The sequence below is a fragment of the Cavia porcellus genome, unplaced genomic scaffold, assembly GCF_034190915.1.
Source record: "Cavia porcellus strain 051 isolate PalLab524CR breed Dunkin Hartley unplaced genomic scaffold, mCavPor4.1 scaffold_30, whole genome shotgun sequence".
NCBI lineage: Eukaryota > Metazoa > Chordata > Mammalia > Rodentia > Caviidae > Cavia > Cavia porcellus.
Window position 1 is genome coordinate 30,312,078 of NW_026947513.1, and position 18,124 is coordinate 30,330,201.

At 33.0% G+C, this 18,124-nt stretch overlaps 1 protein-coding gene across 1 annotated transcript in view; it reads right to left on the reverse strand.

Annotated features, from left to right (window-relative positions):
• Positions 1-750: 750 nt before the first annotated feature.
• Chic2 (cysteine rich hydrophobic domain 2) overlaps positions 751-18,124 on the reverse strand; it is a 39,464-nt gene continuing 22,090 nt past the window's right edge. Inside the window, exons 4-6 of the mRNA XM_003471661.5 lie at positions 8,221-8,277; positions 7,995-8,054; positions 751-3,831 (exon numbers count right to left, since the gene is read on the reverse strand). Coding sequence (XP_003471709.1) covers positions 3,781-3,831; positions 7,995-8,054; positions 8,221-8,277 — 168 coding nt within the window. The 3' untranslated portion in view covers positions 751-3,780. The remainder of the gene's footprint in view (positions 3,832-7,994; positions 8,055-8,220; positions 8,278-18,124) is intronic.

The following is an 18,124-nucleotide window of genomic DNA, read 5'->3' on the forward strand; positions in this document are numbered from 1 at the left end:
AGTAACTCAGATTTATAGATACCCTTTCAAATCTCAACTTCTATAAAAGGTATATTCCAAAACCAACATAAATTGGCTATAAGTGAAAAAATAGAAATTTCATTTTATAAAGGGTTAATATTTAAAATAAACCACTGTGGTGGGTAATAATTTGGCATAGGATAGGTTTATTTCTTACTCCCCGAAAGTAAGACACCAACTTCCTTCAAAAATGGTGTATTCTACTACTCCTTTTCTGTAAAGTTTGGATAGATACAATCTGTTAAAAAGAAAAACACCAATTGTACACTCCACCAAATAGGAAACTCCTTTTGTAAAATTCAAGTACCAAATCTGCAGAGCTGAGTTGTCAGCCATCATCACTTAGTGTGACTCACGTTAGCTGGCCTTCTAAATACCTAGCTAAGAATGCAAAAGAATTAATATTCTCCTAGGGAGCTTTGAGGAAGTAGACAAAAAGGCAACTGAACTACGCTCAGGTCTGGGTAAAGACTGGGCCATCCAAAGGCCAAAGGGAAGATCCACGGTACTTCAGAGAGACAGAAAGCAAAGAAGGTCCACACACGCTGGAGTTCAAAGGCAGTCTTAAACACATTGCCTTTCTGATTTAGTACCACTGATAACGCAAGCATTCACAACAAAGCATCCAGCACATAGCTAACAGGTATACCTGTGAAGCCAGATACCAAGCAACCTGAAAGAGACTCTGTACATAATGTTAATAAAACAAGTGAAATTAGGACTCATGCAACCGGGACCTAAATATACATATTTAATATAATTTTACAACCAACAATTGGAATGTTGTCAAAGTCTTTTATGGCTGGCCTATGTTTATTAACCTAAAGAAACAAACAGAAACTATAAATAATAGTGAAAATACAACCATGGAGAAATGTGGTTCTTCCTGATTTAAAATTATCTAATAAAAAAGCTAGTTTTTCTAATAAGAAATTACTTTCTATTATTCCAAGTTTTGTTAAATTTATTTTGTGGATTTTAGACCAAAATTATGTGTTTCCATTTTAAATGACTGATATCTATGTCTAGTCACTAAAGAGTCTTAATAAAAAATGTGATGAACATTTTAGACAGATAAGCAACCACCTTGCAAGGAAGACGGTGTCTACTCAAGCCCAATGTTTCACATCAGTTTTCCTAAACACAATAGACATTTTAAGAGCATCTGTTTTAACTCGGACATCCATAGTCATGGATTGTGGGATGGGTGGATTTGTGAAGTATATTACTTGAGAAAAGAATGTTTTTAAACAGGAACGGTGACTGCCTGTAAAATGCTGGTAAGGGACAAAAAGAGACAGGAAGTTACTTACTTAGCCTATGTAGGATGTGTATGCTACATTTTCTGCCAGTATCTTTTCTCAGCCTGTTTAAAAGGAGCTATGATTCATGTCCTGCAATACAAACTGTAAATCACAATAGGGTCCAAAGGACAATCACCATTTCTTGGACTGATACTCATGTAACATGGGATTCTTTGACATTTCTAATTTTCAGTAACATAAGCACTTAAATTCATGACTCAAGACAACACACTGGAGGTTACTAATGAAAGCTCAAAGCATTGTTTAAGGTATAAGTGGCTTACGTAATGCCACAGATTAAGCATTCAGGGTTCTTTTCTACAGATACAGGGTGTAAGAGTGCAAGTGACACACCTCCCAAAGTTACAAAAGTGTTTCAAAATCTTGTACTAATAACAAGTATAAAAATTATGTTAAAATATTAAAGGAATATACTAATTTTGAAATTATCACTGGCTAACAAGAAAAATGATGCCTAATAAGTTCTTACAAAGCTGGTCACTGCAGGACTATGGATTTACACAACTCTACACAGAAACACTGTGTTGCAGTCCACATAGCCATATGAAGATACATTATTTTTCACACTGAAACCACAGCGCAATACTGGAGTTTTTGAATAGCATTAATTTTAATAGTGCTACTTCAGGTCAGGAGTGGTGGCACATGCCTGTAATCCTAACACTCAGGAGGCTGAGGCAGGAGGTCACTGAAAGTTCAAGGCCAGCCTGGGCTACATACTGGGTTCAAGTCCGGCCGCAACCACATAGTGAGACCCTATCTAAAACAAAAGAATTGTACTACTTTAAGGTAGTAAGATACATTCTGATACAAGCTAAATAAAAGCGAGGAATGAATTCTTTGAACTTTGAGCTCTTCGTGGAAATAGTGCTCTATAAATTCAAGTTATGTTTAGGGGGCCAATGAAAATAAGTAATTCTCAGACAAAAAAGTGCTCTAAGATAGTTCCTAATGTCTGATATATGACATTAGGATATATGGTATATGATACTGGCATTTAACTATTCAAATTTATATAGAAGTACAGTACTTTAGAGAAGTACAAAGAAATATATTTTTTAAAAATACATTTACATAAACTAGTGAAACTGGTATTTAAAAGATTTAATACAAGGAAAAAAGGTATTGTATAGTGGTACCAATTCTTAATACAAACTATTAAGCATAGTTTATATAATTTCAAAAGTTATTCACATTATTGCTCGATACCACAGTTGCAAGGAACAAGTTCTTGACACACATTAAAACTTGTGTAATTGCAGGCTTATAAAAAACAAAAATTAACAGAGGTCATTCAGAAATTTTAAAAGTTTAAAAATGCATGGAGATATGTACAACCAAAAGGAGGAAAAATATGTATGTGTACATGTATATGTGTCCATGTATATTTAAAAGCAATAAGCTAATGTGACTCAGACTTGTATGTCACTCAATCAAAGCATATATAAACAGATTGAAAGTGAATGGGTAAACACAGTACTAATATGTCCTCCATTTCTTAGTAATAATCATTGTAAAATATCAATGGGGTACTGAAGACCAGCTTACTTTTAATTCTAGAAGTTTTCTTTCTTTCCAAAACTCTTTAGAAACATATTCATTCTGGAACTGTGTTAGATTGGGAGAAATAGTTTCCTTAGAAATTTTTAAAAGTTGTTACTTCCATACTTTTGTATATAAGGTTTGATGAACAATAAAAATAACCTAAGTAAGGCCATTATTAATATCATCTTGATAAAAAATATACAGATTGTAATGCTACTATATTTTGTGATCCTGAGCTATAGTAACCATTAGATGCATGCATACCATTCACTGATTTATCTAGCCTAATAAAAATAATCCTGCCTTAACACCTTTGAAGACAGAAGTATTTTTTAAATTTTTGATAGGTCTCTATATGTTAACAGATACATCTGCTGTAAACAAAGCACTACAAATTGTATGAGAAAAGACATGTTGGGTTCCAAAAGGCTATTAAAGAAAAATTATTATTTTAAAATAATTATTAAAAAGAAAAATAATACAATGAATATGTTTCCTAGGATAGGTAAGTAAAGCCTTACAAAGGTGTTTTTCTCTATTAAGGAATTTATAAATAAAGGGCTGTATGTACCTTGGTGATAAAATAAAAAAGGCTGGCCACTTTTTATGCTAAGTTCAAATGTATTTTTTTGAGAATACAAAAAAGTAATTCTTGAAAATCAGAATACATAACAGAAAAGAGCACAATAACTTAAGTATTAAACATCTGTATGAAATAACTTGCAAAGTTTGACAAATATGCACACATAGAACATGCACTTATTAAAAAAAAAAAAAAAACACCACATAGTTCTGTAGAACCGATGTTATGTCACCACCAGGAGAGCACCAAGCAAGGCACCATTGGAAAGACAACATACTTGGAAAGTCTCTATAAATAAAGTAAATGCTAATCTGGTCGAAAAATCGGTGTCTTTGGTAAAAATTCTATGAGGATGACCTACAAAAGGAAAAGAAAAAACATTTTTAAAATTTAAGCAGAGTTTTATCTTAAAACTTTAGTTACAGTGTATCATAGCTTTTTCGAAAACCCATTCACATTTCACAATTACAGCTTTGCATCCTTAGAACAGACATTTATTTATATAATAACCCAGAACCTTATCACTGAGAATTTTCTTTTTAAATTTCTGAACTTTAATCAAACACATAAAATTCCTCAGCTCTATATATTAGATGACAGATAAAATAACCAAAGTCTGAGAAGGTAAGGGGAGATGGGCAATACAGACTGTACCCCAGCCGTGCACGCTCGCATGAGAACACCAACTGCACACAGGTGCTTCACATTGCGAGTCTGCTTAATCCTGACAATTTATGAGACAAGTATTATTATCTTCCCTTTTTTTTGTCTTTGGTATCAGGGACTGAACTCACAACCTCAGGCTTGCCAGGCAGGCGCTTAAGCTGCTGAGCTAAATCCCGGCCCTATTACCTTTACTTTACTGTTAAGAATACTGATGATCCCAAGGGCCAGAGATCTAGCTCTGAGGCGCAGCGCGTGCCTGGCAAGCACAAAGTCATGAATTCGATTCCTGATACCAAAAAAAAGGAGTACAGATGATCCCATTTTTTGTGATCTTGCGGATTTTGTAGTATTTAAATAAATGAGTATCTGCCAAAATCTTGCCCTTTCTACTTTGTTATTTGACTGGAACCAGCCAAGTACTTCTCATTTCGCGTCATGCTTCCTTTCTCACCTACCCTCTTCCAAGGGCACTCTCTACATTTATTCTACAGAGGCTCTCATTTTCCGTACTAGGACATATGAGGTCTACATAAAGGTTACTAATTTACTTTTTGAAGTCCTCTTCTGGGATTAGCAAAATTAATTGAAGTTTGTTCCAAATGTACTTTTAACAGGAAACTAAAGAAAAATAAACAAAAAATTCACAGTAACACAGAAATATAAAATTCGTCCCAGATAATTTTTATTCAAAACTTGATTTGCCCTAAATTACAATTAATTCTTTCCTCTGCTCCAACTCTGTTTGGAATAGATGCTGATCAAAAAATTATTTGAAGATGGAGGTAGTGGTACACCCCTATAATACCACTTAGGTAGCTGAGGCAGGAGGATGCTTGAAGCCAGCCTGGGCCACTTAGTGAGTTCAAGTGCAGCCTGAGCTGCCTAATGAGTCTCTATCTTAAACAAAAAATCACAAACAAGCACAACGGTAACAAAAATTATTTGATTTGAACAATTTCCAAGTTTGGTAAACTTACTGTTTTTTTTCAGACAGCATGTCTTAATATGAGCTCCAGATCTGAAATCTAAAAGCCATCTGAGCCAAGAACCTTCATTTTTACTAATTTCTATCACTTCTGATCTGCCTCAATAAAGAAGGTACTTCAATAAAAAATATTTTGGTCATACTCTAGTTATCTTGTACTAAGCTCTTACATGCTACCTTTGCCACTCTCCTCACCTATAATTTTCCCATAAAATATTCACTAGCTTCCTGTTAAAAATACTTTCTCCCACAGTTTCTTCATTTGAGCTAGATTTTTCCATTTCTCAGCTTCTTGACCTGTAAAATAGAGGAACTGGACTAGATGACAAGATTCTCTGTACGTCTAAAATACGATTATTTAAACTACTTATGAGTTAACAGCCAATGCATACATCTGTATTTCAAACCTGTCCTCAACCTAGTGGTCCTAAGGATTTCAGTCCATAGCTATGGGCATCATGTTTTACAGCATGCCCTACGTAACTTAAAATAAACACGGGCCGGGATATAGTTCAGTGGCTCAGTACCTGCCTGGCAAGTACAAGGCCCTGAGTTCAATTCTCAGTACCAAAAAATAAATAAAATTTATTTTAAATTTAAATAAATTTAAAATTTGATAAATAAAATTAAGTAAATAAAATCTATTTTTGACTATATTTAAATTCTTATTCTTTTTTCTTTCTCAGTACTAAATACTGAACCCAGGGTCTCATGCATGATAGGCAAGCACTCTACAACATCTACCTTACTTTAAAAAAAAAAAAAAACAAAACAGAACACCTCACTAAGTGGTCCAAGCTGGCCTCAAACTTGAAATCCTCCTGCTTCAGGCCTGGAATAGTTTGGATTACAGACATGTTCTAGTTTTTAAGGATCACTCTGCAAACTCTTTTTCTTCACAAGTCAAGAAACTGGCTATTGTCTTGTTTCTTCTATATTGCACCTCTCTAGCTTATCTGAATTTAAAAAAAGTACCAAGTTAATATGTTTTCTACATTCTCTCCAGTATTTAAAACATGATCAATAAAAATTATTTTTCATTAACCAATACGACATTTCTGCAAGTTACAGAATACTCAAGGACAAAGAAGGATCGTAAAAAGGCTGAAATCATTAAATTTTTAAAAATTATTTTTAGGGAATCTTTGAGACTAAGTTACTCCTACTTTCAGCTACCACAAATACACACACTGAAAAAAATCTAGAAAGACATCTTTTTGTCATGCAAAGGTATTTTTTGTTTTCTACTCTTCTGGAGATCTTTTTATGGTGATGCAAAAAATAACAATGACTTTGGAAGTGCTTTACTACCTAAAAATTGAAGGTAAATTAAAGAAATCTATACTACAAACTAAGCATGTTAAGAAAGTTTTAGGTTATTACACTTTTTTGGTTAATAAAAGATCATAAAAATAGTATATTTTATGAATGAATGACATTCATACAGCTCTACTTGGAAATCACAGCATCAGGAATAACTTCCATTTCTGCAGTGGTCAACACTGACCCCTGAGCCTTGTTATGCTACACAAGTACTCTATAACCAGTATGTCAGCTCAGGAGTACTACTGCTTTTCTTTCCAAAGTTTTGAAATGCACAAAAATAACCTCAATTTTAGGCTTAATTTTTGAATTATAATGCAGCAAATAATTTTTCCCAAGATTCGTTAAACCTCCTATTTAGCTCTCCCTCAAAAACACATATATGAGCCACCTACAATGAAAATGCGAGACTAGTATTTTCACAGGTCAACCTGAGAGCATGTTACTTGAATGTGCTTTTTAAAATAATTATAAAGAATTATTAAATACCTTTCTCATCATAAATTAACATTTGGTATAATAAAGGTAAAATCTATATGGTCAGTTCACTCAGTAGAGCTAGTTTATTAGAAAAAAAGAAACACCTAAAAAACATTTTTTAGGTTCAAAGCTAAAAATAGGATTTGACTGCATAATAATAAAAGGACTGAAAAATTATTGTATGATAATTCCCAACTATTTAAACACTTTCCATCAATTTTCTATGCACACACATAGACTCTATGATGGTTACACTGTCTCAAAGAATAGACAAAATTCATCAGAAATACAACAGGTACTTCACAAAAACTCTGGTTTTAATTTTCAATAATTAATTCTGCTGTAATTGTTTTTCATTTAATGTAATAACCTTTCTGCTTTTAAATCACTCATATTGAAAGAGAATAAAAATTCCTATTTTCTATAGTATTCCCAACTTCTCAAAAGAAGAGCAATTGTTCAAGTAAATCAAGAGAATCTGTAAATTTAAGTTTTAAAATTCATTGTATATACACACAAAATTAAATATAAACATGATGATCAGTGTGTCTTCTATTTAAAGTAATTTTTATAAAGCCATATTCTAGTAACACTTTGAAAACTTTTCTAAAGACCACTAAGGTATACAGGCAGTTTAAGTCTCTAAAGGCTAAAGGTTTGTTAAGCTCCAGTGGCTTGGCTGAAAGGTTTTCTTCCATACTTGGAAACTTGATTAGCATTATATAAAAAAGCCATATCTGACTTGCTGCGTAACCAAAGTTGTGGTTATTCTTTATACAGCATCTAAAATTTCACACTCCATCAACACACGTTCAGGCTATTTTATCTTGGCAATTAATTTATTATTTTTCAGAACACAGTGAAGCCTTGTTTTCAAGTCATTCATAACTTTATAAATCAGTCTTGCACATGAAACCCATGCATCTGTGAACCGTAGAAAATCCTTGCAGTCAGGAGATTAAGCTCCTGACACCTTTGCTGATTAATAATCATGGAAAGAATAAGATCAGAAGCAAAATAAATGATCATTTAATAGAGAAACTCACAAAACAGCCCTTTAACTTACATATTCCATCATGTTATTCGTTTCACATTTCCTTTTGCTCAGTCTCCAGTGCAAGCACAGCTAGACAAGCAGGAGAGTAAAAGAAGAAAAATGAGCTCTATTTCACTGCAGCACACAGACTAACCCATTTGTCCACCTTTCATATTTTTAGTTCAACAAAAGCATCTGTTTCCATACTGTGCAATTCAGACCCCAACAGTACGAAGCTGCTCCCTGTGGTACTCACCTTGTGGTATAACCTATTGTTTTCCCATTCTAATAACTTCTCAATCGATCTTCGTGTCTGGAAGACAAATGAGGAAAAAGTTTACTCTTGACTGGTTTTAGAAAAACTGTTTTGCAGCTGCTTGTGTGTGAAAAGGGAAGAAGTATAAGACAGTGACTAAGTATAGGGTGGTCTGTATGGCTTCAATGTTCCAGCACTACACAGTAACCTGAAGAGACAGTAGCTTTTTAAACAAACATGACTTTGTTTTTAAGCATATGTATCTTTTAAAAATTGTTTCAAACTTACTATTTCTGATGTAAAACTATCAAAGCAATTTATTAATGACTAATGTTACTTATCAAACGATACAAATTAAAATTCTTACTTTTTTCAAATTTATTTTTGCAATGTTTAAATAGAAATGAAGTTCCTTACCATATACTATATTTTAAAACAAAAAGTTGTAAAATGCGTATCTCTTTTAGAGTAAATCCAGAAATGAAACATAATTTCCAAAAAAATCTGTAAAAATCAAATCAATTTTAAAAGACTTGAAATATTTAAATACTGCCCATATTGAAAAGTCAGTTTATTAGATTCTAGATAGATTTCTTAAATACCCAAAATTTTATTTAAACTAACATAAAAAGTGGCATCTGGTAGGAAAACAAATTCTTAATCCAATAGTACCGTTTCCGGAATCAACTGAGAAATTTGCTTCACTTGATTATTGCAATATATACTATGCAGCAAGCAATGTTTCTTGCTTGGGAGGATGAATAAAGGAGAGGATAATTCATGGTGCCAGGTGTTAGGATGAGATGGACACAGCTGCAGGTGCAAAAGTAACAGTGTTGCCATAGGACCACTGCAACTCAGTGCAGCTGCAGCTTTCTTGAGAGGGCATATAAAAGCATCTATTGCGATTAATTTGGTACTGCTATAAATAAGTATTAATCGAATATGAAAACTTGCATGGCAATCAAGGAGGAGCTACATAAAAATTGTTAGGATCAAGCTGGTTCTGAAGTTTAAATGTTACATAATAAGATGTTAATGCTTATTTAAAGTATCTACTGTAATGCAGCTCCAGTGCTACCTTTTGGCATGTTGAACATGGTAAAGACACACCAAAGACACATAGGTACCAATTATAATTCACAGCTACCAATGAATAACCATTACTGTTTTACATTTCCCATGCTTAGACCACAAAAATAAGAAAATCAACTACCTCTTGGGATAATAATACATCAATGACTAATTTATTACATTACTTTTTTGAACAGTCTTTTTGGCAAGAATTTTAAAGAAAAAAGTGCCCTTGTTAACAATGATCAGCAGACCTCACTTGTTTCTTTGTAAAGATAGCCTTTTAGAGGCAGCTCTCCTTTTAAATGAAAATAGGGCAGCAGTTATGGTCACACTTTTTGTTAATTTAGTTGCCAGTCAGCCCCAAATCAAAAGAAAATAAGGCTGCAGAGTGTAATTAACATTCAGTTCAGTCGTTTTGTCCCTTGTCTAGCCCCCAAGCTTTGTTAAAATTGCCATCTGAATGCTGAAGGCTGTAGGGAAATCGATTTGATTCTAATCGCACCATGAAAAGAACATGATCTAACTGCTTTCAGCCCTCCGTAAATCTGTACTAGGTCTTTAGCACAATGCAACTTCCAATTTAAAAAGCACTGAATGTCTCGTCAATGACTTTGTGAAGAAAAAAGAACAAGAAGCAGACATAAAAATTCCAATAGTTGTTTAAGCATTAAAGTTCATTTGCATCACAGCGAACCTGAAAAGGGCTGACCTCTCAAACCGCCTCTCAGGTCTATGAAGTTGTAGCCTTGACAAGCTCACATTGACAGAGCTCATTGACTCTGAAAGGCTACTCTATCAATGGTGAAAAATGGCAATAGGTTCTACTATGAGCAGGCATCTGCCTGCCCACCCGCTGCTAAACCAATGGTAAAACCGATTCAAAACCTGAATCTACCTTGTAATCTTCCTTTCCAGGGCCTTTTAATAATAGATTAAGATTACTATACAATTTGAGGTTTTACTTTTACTGATAGTTTAAAAGGGGTAAGGAGGGATGAAAGAACTAGGGTAGAAACAGTAAGCTTTCTAAGTTCATTGTTTCATATTACTATATAAAAATAAGATCCAAAAATATAACATTACGTTTTACAAATATTTATTACTGGAAGAAAAAAAACGTTGCCACCATCATTACATCACAAATTTAAACCCATAATATATTTTAATGAGAATGGATCTCAATATGAGATACATATAAGCAAAAACACATATACAATCAATTTAAAAGTACTTTTTAGAAATTTAAAAGTATTTAATTAACTTCAATCAATACCAGTACTTGAATAAAAGATAATTACAAAGTATGAGTCTTAAATTCCAAAATGCTTAAGTAGGAATTCTGAGTTTATTCTTTGCTGCTAGTTAAGAGTTTAATGATAGGCTTTACTATAATAATTGTATCTTAGAATATTTAAGAACTCTTAAAACAAACAAACCCTGCTCTACCATTTCCTGCATAAGCATCTAAATACACAATATCTCTATACACTTACAAACTTAAATAAAAGCTATGAATGGGTGCCATCTAATTGTTCCTGTAAGACTTTTTTCCTGCTTGACAGGTGAAAAAAAAAAAGACCACTTGCACGTGCAGTTTAATTAATCATTGCACTTGACATCACAATGATTTACAGTGAGGAGCAGGTGAGAACACACAAAACCAAAGCGGAACCCTTGATGGGAGTGGAACATTTCTAGCACACTAAGGTGACAAGTATATAGATTCTAGCAGTGATTTAAAAAGAAAAGAAAGTGCGCCACAAATTATTTGTTAGTAACAACAAAAGCTCAAATTAAAAAGAAAGAAAGCTTTAACTATTGAGAATATTTAATACTCTGCAATTATTTTTAGTTAACAAAATCAAAATATATTTTCAAGATTAAATACAATACCAATTTGGCAGATAGTAAAAAATATGACATTTCCACATTTATAAAAGCTTTTATAAAGCTTTTAAATCACAATAAAAAGAAAGCACACTATAACTGCAGTCATCCAGAAGTAAAACTTAAGAGGAGTTTGTGTCCACAGAGCTGTCAAAGTTATTTCTGATGAAATATATAATTCAACATTGCCAATCTCTAAAAATTACTAACTAGACAAGCAAACCTATCCATACAAAAGCCTATCTTTGAATTTTACATGCATATAGTGACCTCCAAATTCACCATAAGTTCAAGCAAATTAATATGCAACAGAAAAAATACATCACATAGACTGTCAAAATGAAATACCAACAAAATATCATTTTTCTAGGCTAGCTTTTAAAAATATGACATCTTAATTTTCTTAAAAGAATTTAGGCCTTGTGAAAAGCACCAGATTGATAGTCATGGGAACTAAAAACCTTCTATTTAGCTGAAAGAACAGGGGAAAGGGCAGTGCAGGCTGCAGTACAAGCTCCCCTCCAGTGGGCCTTAATTCTTTTCAGAGCTCACACCCCGGGGGAGAGAGGACAGGTTAGTGGTTTTTTATCAATGAATCTTTAGTCTTCATTTGCTTAAGATGATCAGCAAAAAATCTCATTTTATCACAGGTTCTTAATTTAAGAGACCAAGACCACCAACTAATCCTACGTAAGCAAAACAGTGTGGGGATGATGCCAGTCACTAACCTGGTCAAGCCTCCAAGCATCTGACTCCCACCCATCTCCCTTAGCAGAGTTCACTGTCAATGACTTTGTAAGAAAAGCAGCAACAACAAAATATTTTCAACACCTTGGTGGTTATATATCAGTGGTGAACTAATTCTAATGTAGCAATTCAGCTATTTTATAGTAAAAATTAACAACTAATTTGGAAACATCATTTCAGTTACTAAAATAGTATTAAATAGATTTAAATAAAGCAGTAAGTAGAAGAAAAATAAGGATAAACATTTCGGCTTCTGTCTTTACTGCCTTTGGTTCCTTTGAAATTTTTTTATAATGTGGAAGTGAGCTAAACATGAAAGTTATAAGGAAGTGGAACAAAGTAAATGATTTACAAAATGGGGAGGTGATTAATCAACTATTAATCAACAACTGAATATGTCATCACCCATAATTTCTAAGAATGAGTTACAATAGTAACGCTCATATGAAATAAAAAAAACTTAAATTACTTAGACTTTCGCTCAAATTTAAATTTCATTATGAAGTATTTTTGTTATTTTTTCTGAAGACATATAACTTTCTAAGGCATAAAAAATTATTACACCTGTAGATAAACTATGTGCCATAAGATATAAATAATTCTTTCAGAGCAGCAAGGAACTACCCAGAACATCTGAATGTATTTTCTCTTATTTTGTTATCTTAAGACTTAATAGTATATTTATTACCAGTGGTTAATTTATAATGATTGCTTGAAAGTCATTTTGCAAACTCTTATAGTCACTTATAAGAGTTTAGCTATTTTAAACCCACTATTAAAATGCATTTGAATTTAATTTATTCATAACACCACATGTCAAAAGTGTATTTCTGATGTTTAATTTCTTATTTAAAACAAATCTGAATTTTAAACACCTAAGTTTATAATGCATTGATTAAGCTTTAGGTAAAAGAGCTATGGGTATATTCATAATCTTAACTGGTAAGTGTTTTTCAAGTAAGAATGATAAACTTCTTGAGACATGTACATAATGAAATTGTTAAAATAAGAGAAAGTTTTAGTTACAAGTTGTTAGAAGAAAACCTTGTATGATTTAGAATAAATGATTTTCTAATTCAGGAGAAACTTCAAGAGAAATGACCTGATTCATTTGTTTGTTCTGGATTTATGTTAAATCTTATATTACAATAACATAGAGCAGATTAAATACATTATCTCAAAATTAAGAGATAAACTGCTTTCACCCAGAAGATAAACAAAAACAAATTTATTCTCAAAAGAACTGTTAAGCAAATTCCCTCCCTGTATATATAGGAAATTTTTATGTGAACACTTTCTATCATTACAGCAATACTTTAACGTTTGTTGAAAAACATTAGTATTAGAGATAAGCAAAGCAGTTGTAAACATTTTGTGTATCAAAAATATCCTTTTAAAGCGGGGTGTTGTGGTACATCCCTGCAGTCCTAGCACTTGGGAAGATTAAGGGAGGCTGCTGGCCGTCCAGGCCAGTCTGGGCTATAGCATAGTGAGTTCAAGGGCAGCCTGAACTAAGCAGGGAGATCTTGTCTCAAAAAAACAAACAAAATCCTCTTAAACTGAATGTGCTGGTATGCATCTACAGTCCCAGCTACTCAGGAAACTGATGCAGAAGACTCACATGAGCCTAGGAGTTCTAGGCCAAGTCTGGCGGCATAAGGAGACATCACTAAAAAACAAAAACAACCTACAGTCTACAACTTAAAAGTGTATTGAGTCATGACATATAGGTGATAACCTTAAAAAATTTAAGATTTTATGAATTTCATCAAGAGTTTAAGAACTGGACCAGCTACTAGTTTTTAAAAGTCTTTTAGTTTTGTTTGTTGGTCTGTTTTGGTAGTACTGGATATTGAACCAGGACCTTGTCCATGCCACACGCATCCTATTACAGAGCTACATACTGGAGGTTTTACTTTTTTAAAGCAAAAAAAACCTTGATAGTTTAAGCAGGCTGGCCTTGAACTTGGAATCCTCCTGCCTATGCCTACAGAGTGGGATTACAAGCACCTGCAACTATATTTCCTGAAGTTTCTAACATATCTTTACAGTTTAATTGGCACCTCTGTACATTTAAGGCTCAAAGTTTACACTTTTATGAGTAACCTCATAAAATTTAGTTGCATATTTTAATTTGAATTAAAAGCAAATTGTCAAGAGGCGGGTGTGGTGGTGCAAGTCTGCAGTTCTATCATTGGCAGTTCCTCAGAGGCTGAAGCAGGAAGATTTCGGGCAGTTGAGTTCAAAACCAGCCTGACCTGCACAGTGAGACCGTGTTTTGAGGAAACAAACAAACCGAAAAATAAAAACAAATTATCAGTGCTGTTCACACTACTGGTCTTAATTTATATAAGAGACAGTTTCCTGTATTTCAAGGTCAATTCATTTTTTAAATGAAATAGCAGTAAATGTATTCTTTCACTTACGAAAAATCTGTTACAGACCACTTTTGCACAATGAATAAGATTTCCAAAAGGTTAAACCTATTTCTTTATCCCTTTAGTTTATAATAGGTGAGATAGTAAGAAAGGGGCAAGAAACCACAAACTGAACACCTAAGGTTAGATAAAGGAAATCCAGCTCTTTCACAGTTGGTTTCTGTCCCTCCTACATTCCATTAACTCATTTTATGGCATTCTCACTCTGAGTAAATATGCACATGACAAAAAATGATGTAGTGTTGGGAGGAAGGGATCTTTTCCAAAAGCCATATGCACTTATTTGCTAGGTAGTGAAAATCTTTAATAAATAATTTTTCTGAATTATGTATGTATGTATGTATGCATGTACTGGAGACAATATCGTGTTCTGTATTTCAGACTGGCCTGGGACTTCCATGGCCTTGAACTCACAGTTCTCCCGCCTCAGCCTCGTGCCACACCAGGCCCAGCTCATTTGTTTTTTATAAAAACAGAACAAAAGCAAAAGGAATACATCGATCCTTAGTTGTTCATGTGTAACTTCACATAAAACCTTACTAAAATGTACTTTTCTCCTTAATCTACTTTACCTACTTCATAGCCTCTTCCTTTACTGATTTTATTTCTTAAAGAAATGCAAGTTTATTTAAATATTAAGCAGAAAAAATATGTTAAAGCTGATGAAAAACTAAAAAGAACATCACAAAAATTGATAACAGTTAGACACTGCTTCCATTTATCAGTCAATTGGACAAACAGGTAATAAATCAGCATAGGATATGGATTTCCTAACTTGTAAAATGTCTCCAAGCCTAAAAGTGTCCCCAGCTAGGCCTCCACATTAGGTATAAGATCAAATTATGAGAACAAGAAAACAGCTTGAGTTTGTATCCCTATGGAACAACAGAAAGAAGAAAAAAGTAAGTCCTGGAGCTGTAGGACTGAAATTCCTATCGCAAACTGAGAGATCTCAAACAGGTTACTGATCTAAATCTAAGCCTGTTTCCTCATCCTTAAATAGAAATCTAAGTATGTTCTCTTGGAATTTGAGGAAGCGCACACTACAAATAAACTACATCAATCTTCAGTGTATAGAAACACTCATTATTAAATGTGGCCATGATATTTACTACATGGGACTGTTGTAAAGATTAAATTACAAGAGAGTAAGCATATTATATTATGCCTTGGTAATCAGATATACAATAGTTACTGTTGTCTTAATTTACTTCTTGAAGTATATTATTCCAATGTATATAAATACAGATTCTAGTTTCTTTTTGTTTGTTTTTTTGGTGCTGGGGATTGAACTCATGGCCTCGCATTTGCCAAGTAGGCATTTAGGCCGCTGAGCTAAACCCCTGGCCCTAGATTTTACATTTTAAGTTGCGCAAATATCAAGAACTTGGCGATTTGCAGTAACTGATACTATAAATGAAATATAAAGTACGTACAAATATTCTTAAAACAATGTGACTTTAAAATGTAAAGTCAAGATATTTCCAACTATATACAGTCCTACAATTCAAGTTTTCTATAGTGCTAATAAAAATTTCTGCAAATTGTATTTTATATTACTATTACTGTACATTATACTAATATAAAACTTCATCCTACAACAAAGATCACATTCCTGAAAATGTTCTGTGGTGAGAGCACGTAAAGGTCAAGAAAAAATGTGCAATGAAAAATAACATCACTAGAACACATGACAGCCCCTGTCAATTGTTATATTTACGATGTCAGAGCAAATGGGCTAACATGCAAAGATTTTCTATGGTCTCAAATCAATAATATCAGCAGTTATAAGAATTATAACTAAAATTTCAGTAAGGTGCTTTGAAATGTGTTTCATTTTATTTCATCTCAGCAAGTAAGAGCCGTGGTTTAAAGAGACAGCCTTGGTATCATATTCCAAATCAATGTATTTAGCATCACAGTGTAAGTCCTAGGCACCACAAACTACTATCCTATTATTAATAAGTGAATTATTCTCTGATGCAAATAAGAGACAAAAGGAACGGACACACAATATTTATAATAAATTCATACAGAGAGCAGTTTTACAAAGCTACATACTGTCATCACAAGCAAGAGTAAAGCACTTTAGAAAAAGACAACTAACAGGATTAAATTAGTATATAAACAGTCGAAAACTGTTCTTTATTCAGAAAGGATAGATTAACAGCATATTCATCTGTAATGTCACTAAAGCTGGAATGTGATGTACCTGGGCACAATCTTTTTTTTTTTTTTTTTTTTTGTCTTTTTCATTTTTATTGGTACCAGGGATCAAACTCACGACCGCCTGCTTGCAAGGCAGGTGCTTATGCCGCTGAGCTAAATCCCCAGCCCATCTGGGCACAATCTTAATGATTGAAATAGTTAATTAGAATAGAAAACACACAACAAAGAAATACTGTAACACAACACAAGGTAAAATTATGAAATGTTTTCTCCAAAAACAGAGACAGGTTGAAAGAAAGCACATTTAAGTAAATGGTGTCCATTTACTTGAACATAAATTTTCTAAAATTTTACAAATCAGACACAAGAAGCAAAATAAATGAGCAAAGTAAATAACATAAAATTTATTTGTAAAGTTGAAGCTTTTTATTTATTTTGTAAGTTTCTCAGGCTCTTACCAGGCATACACTAAAGACAGGATTCTTGTTTTATTGTCTTCTAAGCACTGATCACAATTTGAAATTACATTGTATTTATTTTATTGCTGCTGTTTAAGAAATATAACAATCACTGAATTAATGAAGAAATAAAATCCAAGTTACTGGAGATATAGCTAGTGGTAGAACATGTTCTGAGAATGCCCCAATCAGATTAATTAGAGACAAAAAAGGGGGATGAAGGAGGAAAGAGAGGGAAAAAATATTAAAAGAAACTAACAATTTCAAAAGTGTGAAAAGTGACATGACTAAGAGTTGTTAGACAGTTAAAAGAATAATTAGTAAATACAAACTCTATGCCTACAAGTCAATGCCAGAGGTAAAGTAGATAAATTTCTCAAACAACATAAACTATAAAGCTGACTTGGGGCTGAAGATTTAGCTCAGCAGTACAAGCGCCTCTCTCACAAGCACAAGATCATAAATTCAATGCCAGGTACCAAAACAACAAAAAGTAAAATAATAAAAAAATAATGACTTCAAAGTCCCACATCAATTAAAGAAACTGAACTAATAGTTTTAAAACTTTTTCAACAAAGAAAACTCTAGCCCTAGCTGGTTTTACTGGTTTTGATGGTTTTCCAAAAATTAGAGAAAAAACTACATATTCTACACTAAAGAAAAATATATTTCTCAGCTCACTTTATGAGGCCATCATTAACCAGATGCCAAAATCAAAGATATTACAATGAAAACACTACAGAAAAATATTCTCATGAACACACATAAAACTTACTGAAAACAAAACAAAACCAAAACTTCCCAGTCTATCATGTCCAACAAAAACATAAAATATAAAAATACATATGACCAAGTATGATTCATTCCAGGAATACAAGGTTGGTTTAACATCCAAAAATTCATATCAATGTAATTCAACATATTTAAACTAACAAGAAAACCATACAACTATCACATGATACACAGCTTGTGAAAATATCAAATAGTAGTACCTCATTTTTGGCAGTTTTCTGTTCTTAAAAAAGAACAGGAATATGTGTATGTATATGTAAATATACATATACTGTATGATTAAGCCATTCTACTCCTGCCTCAGCTTCCCAAGTGCTGGGATTACACCCATGCAGC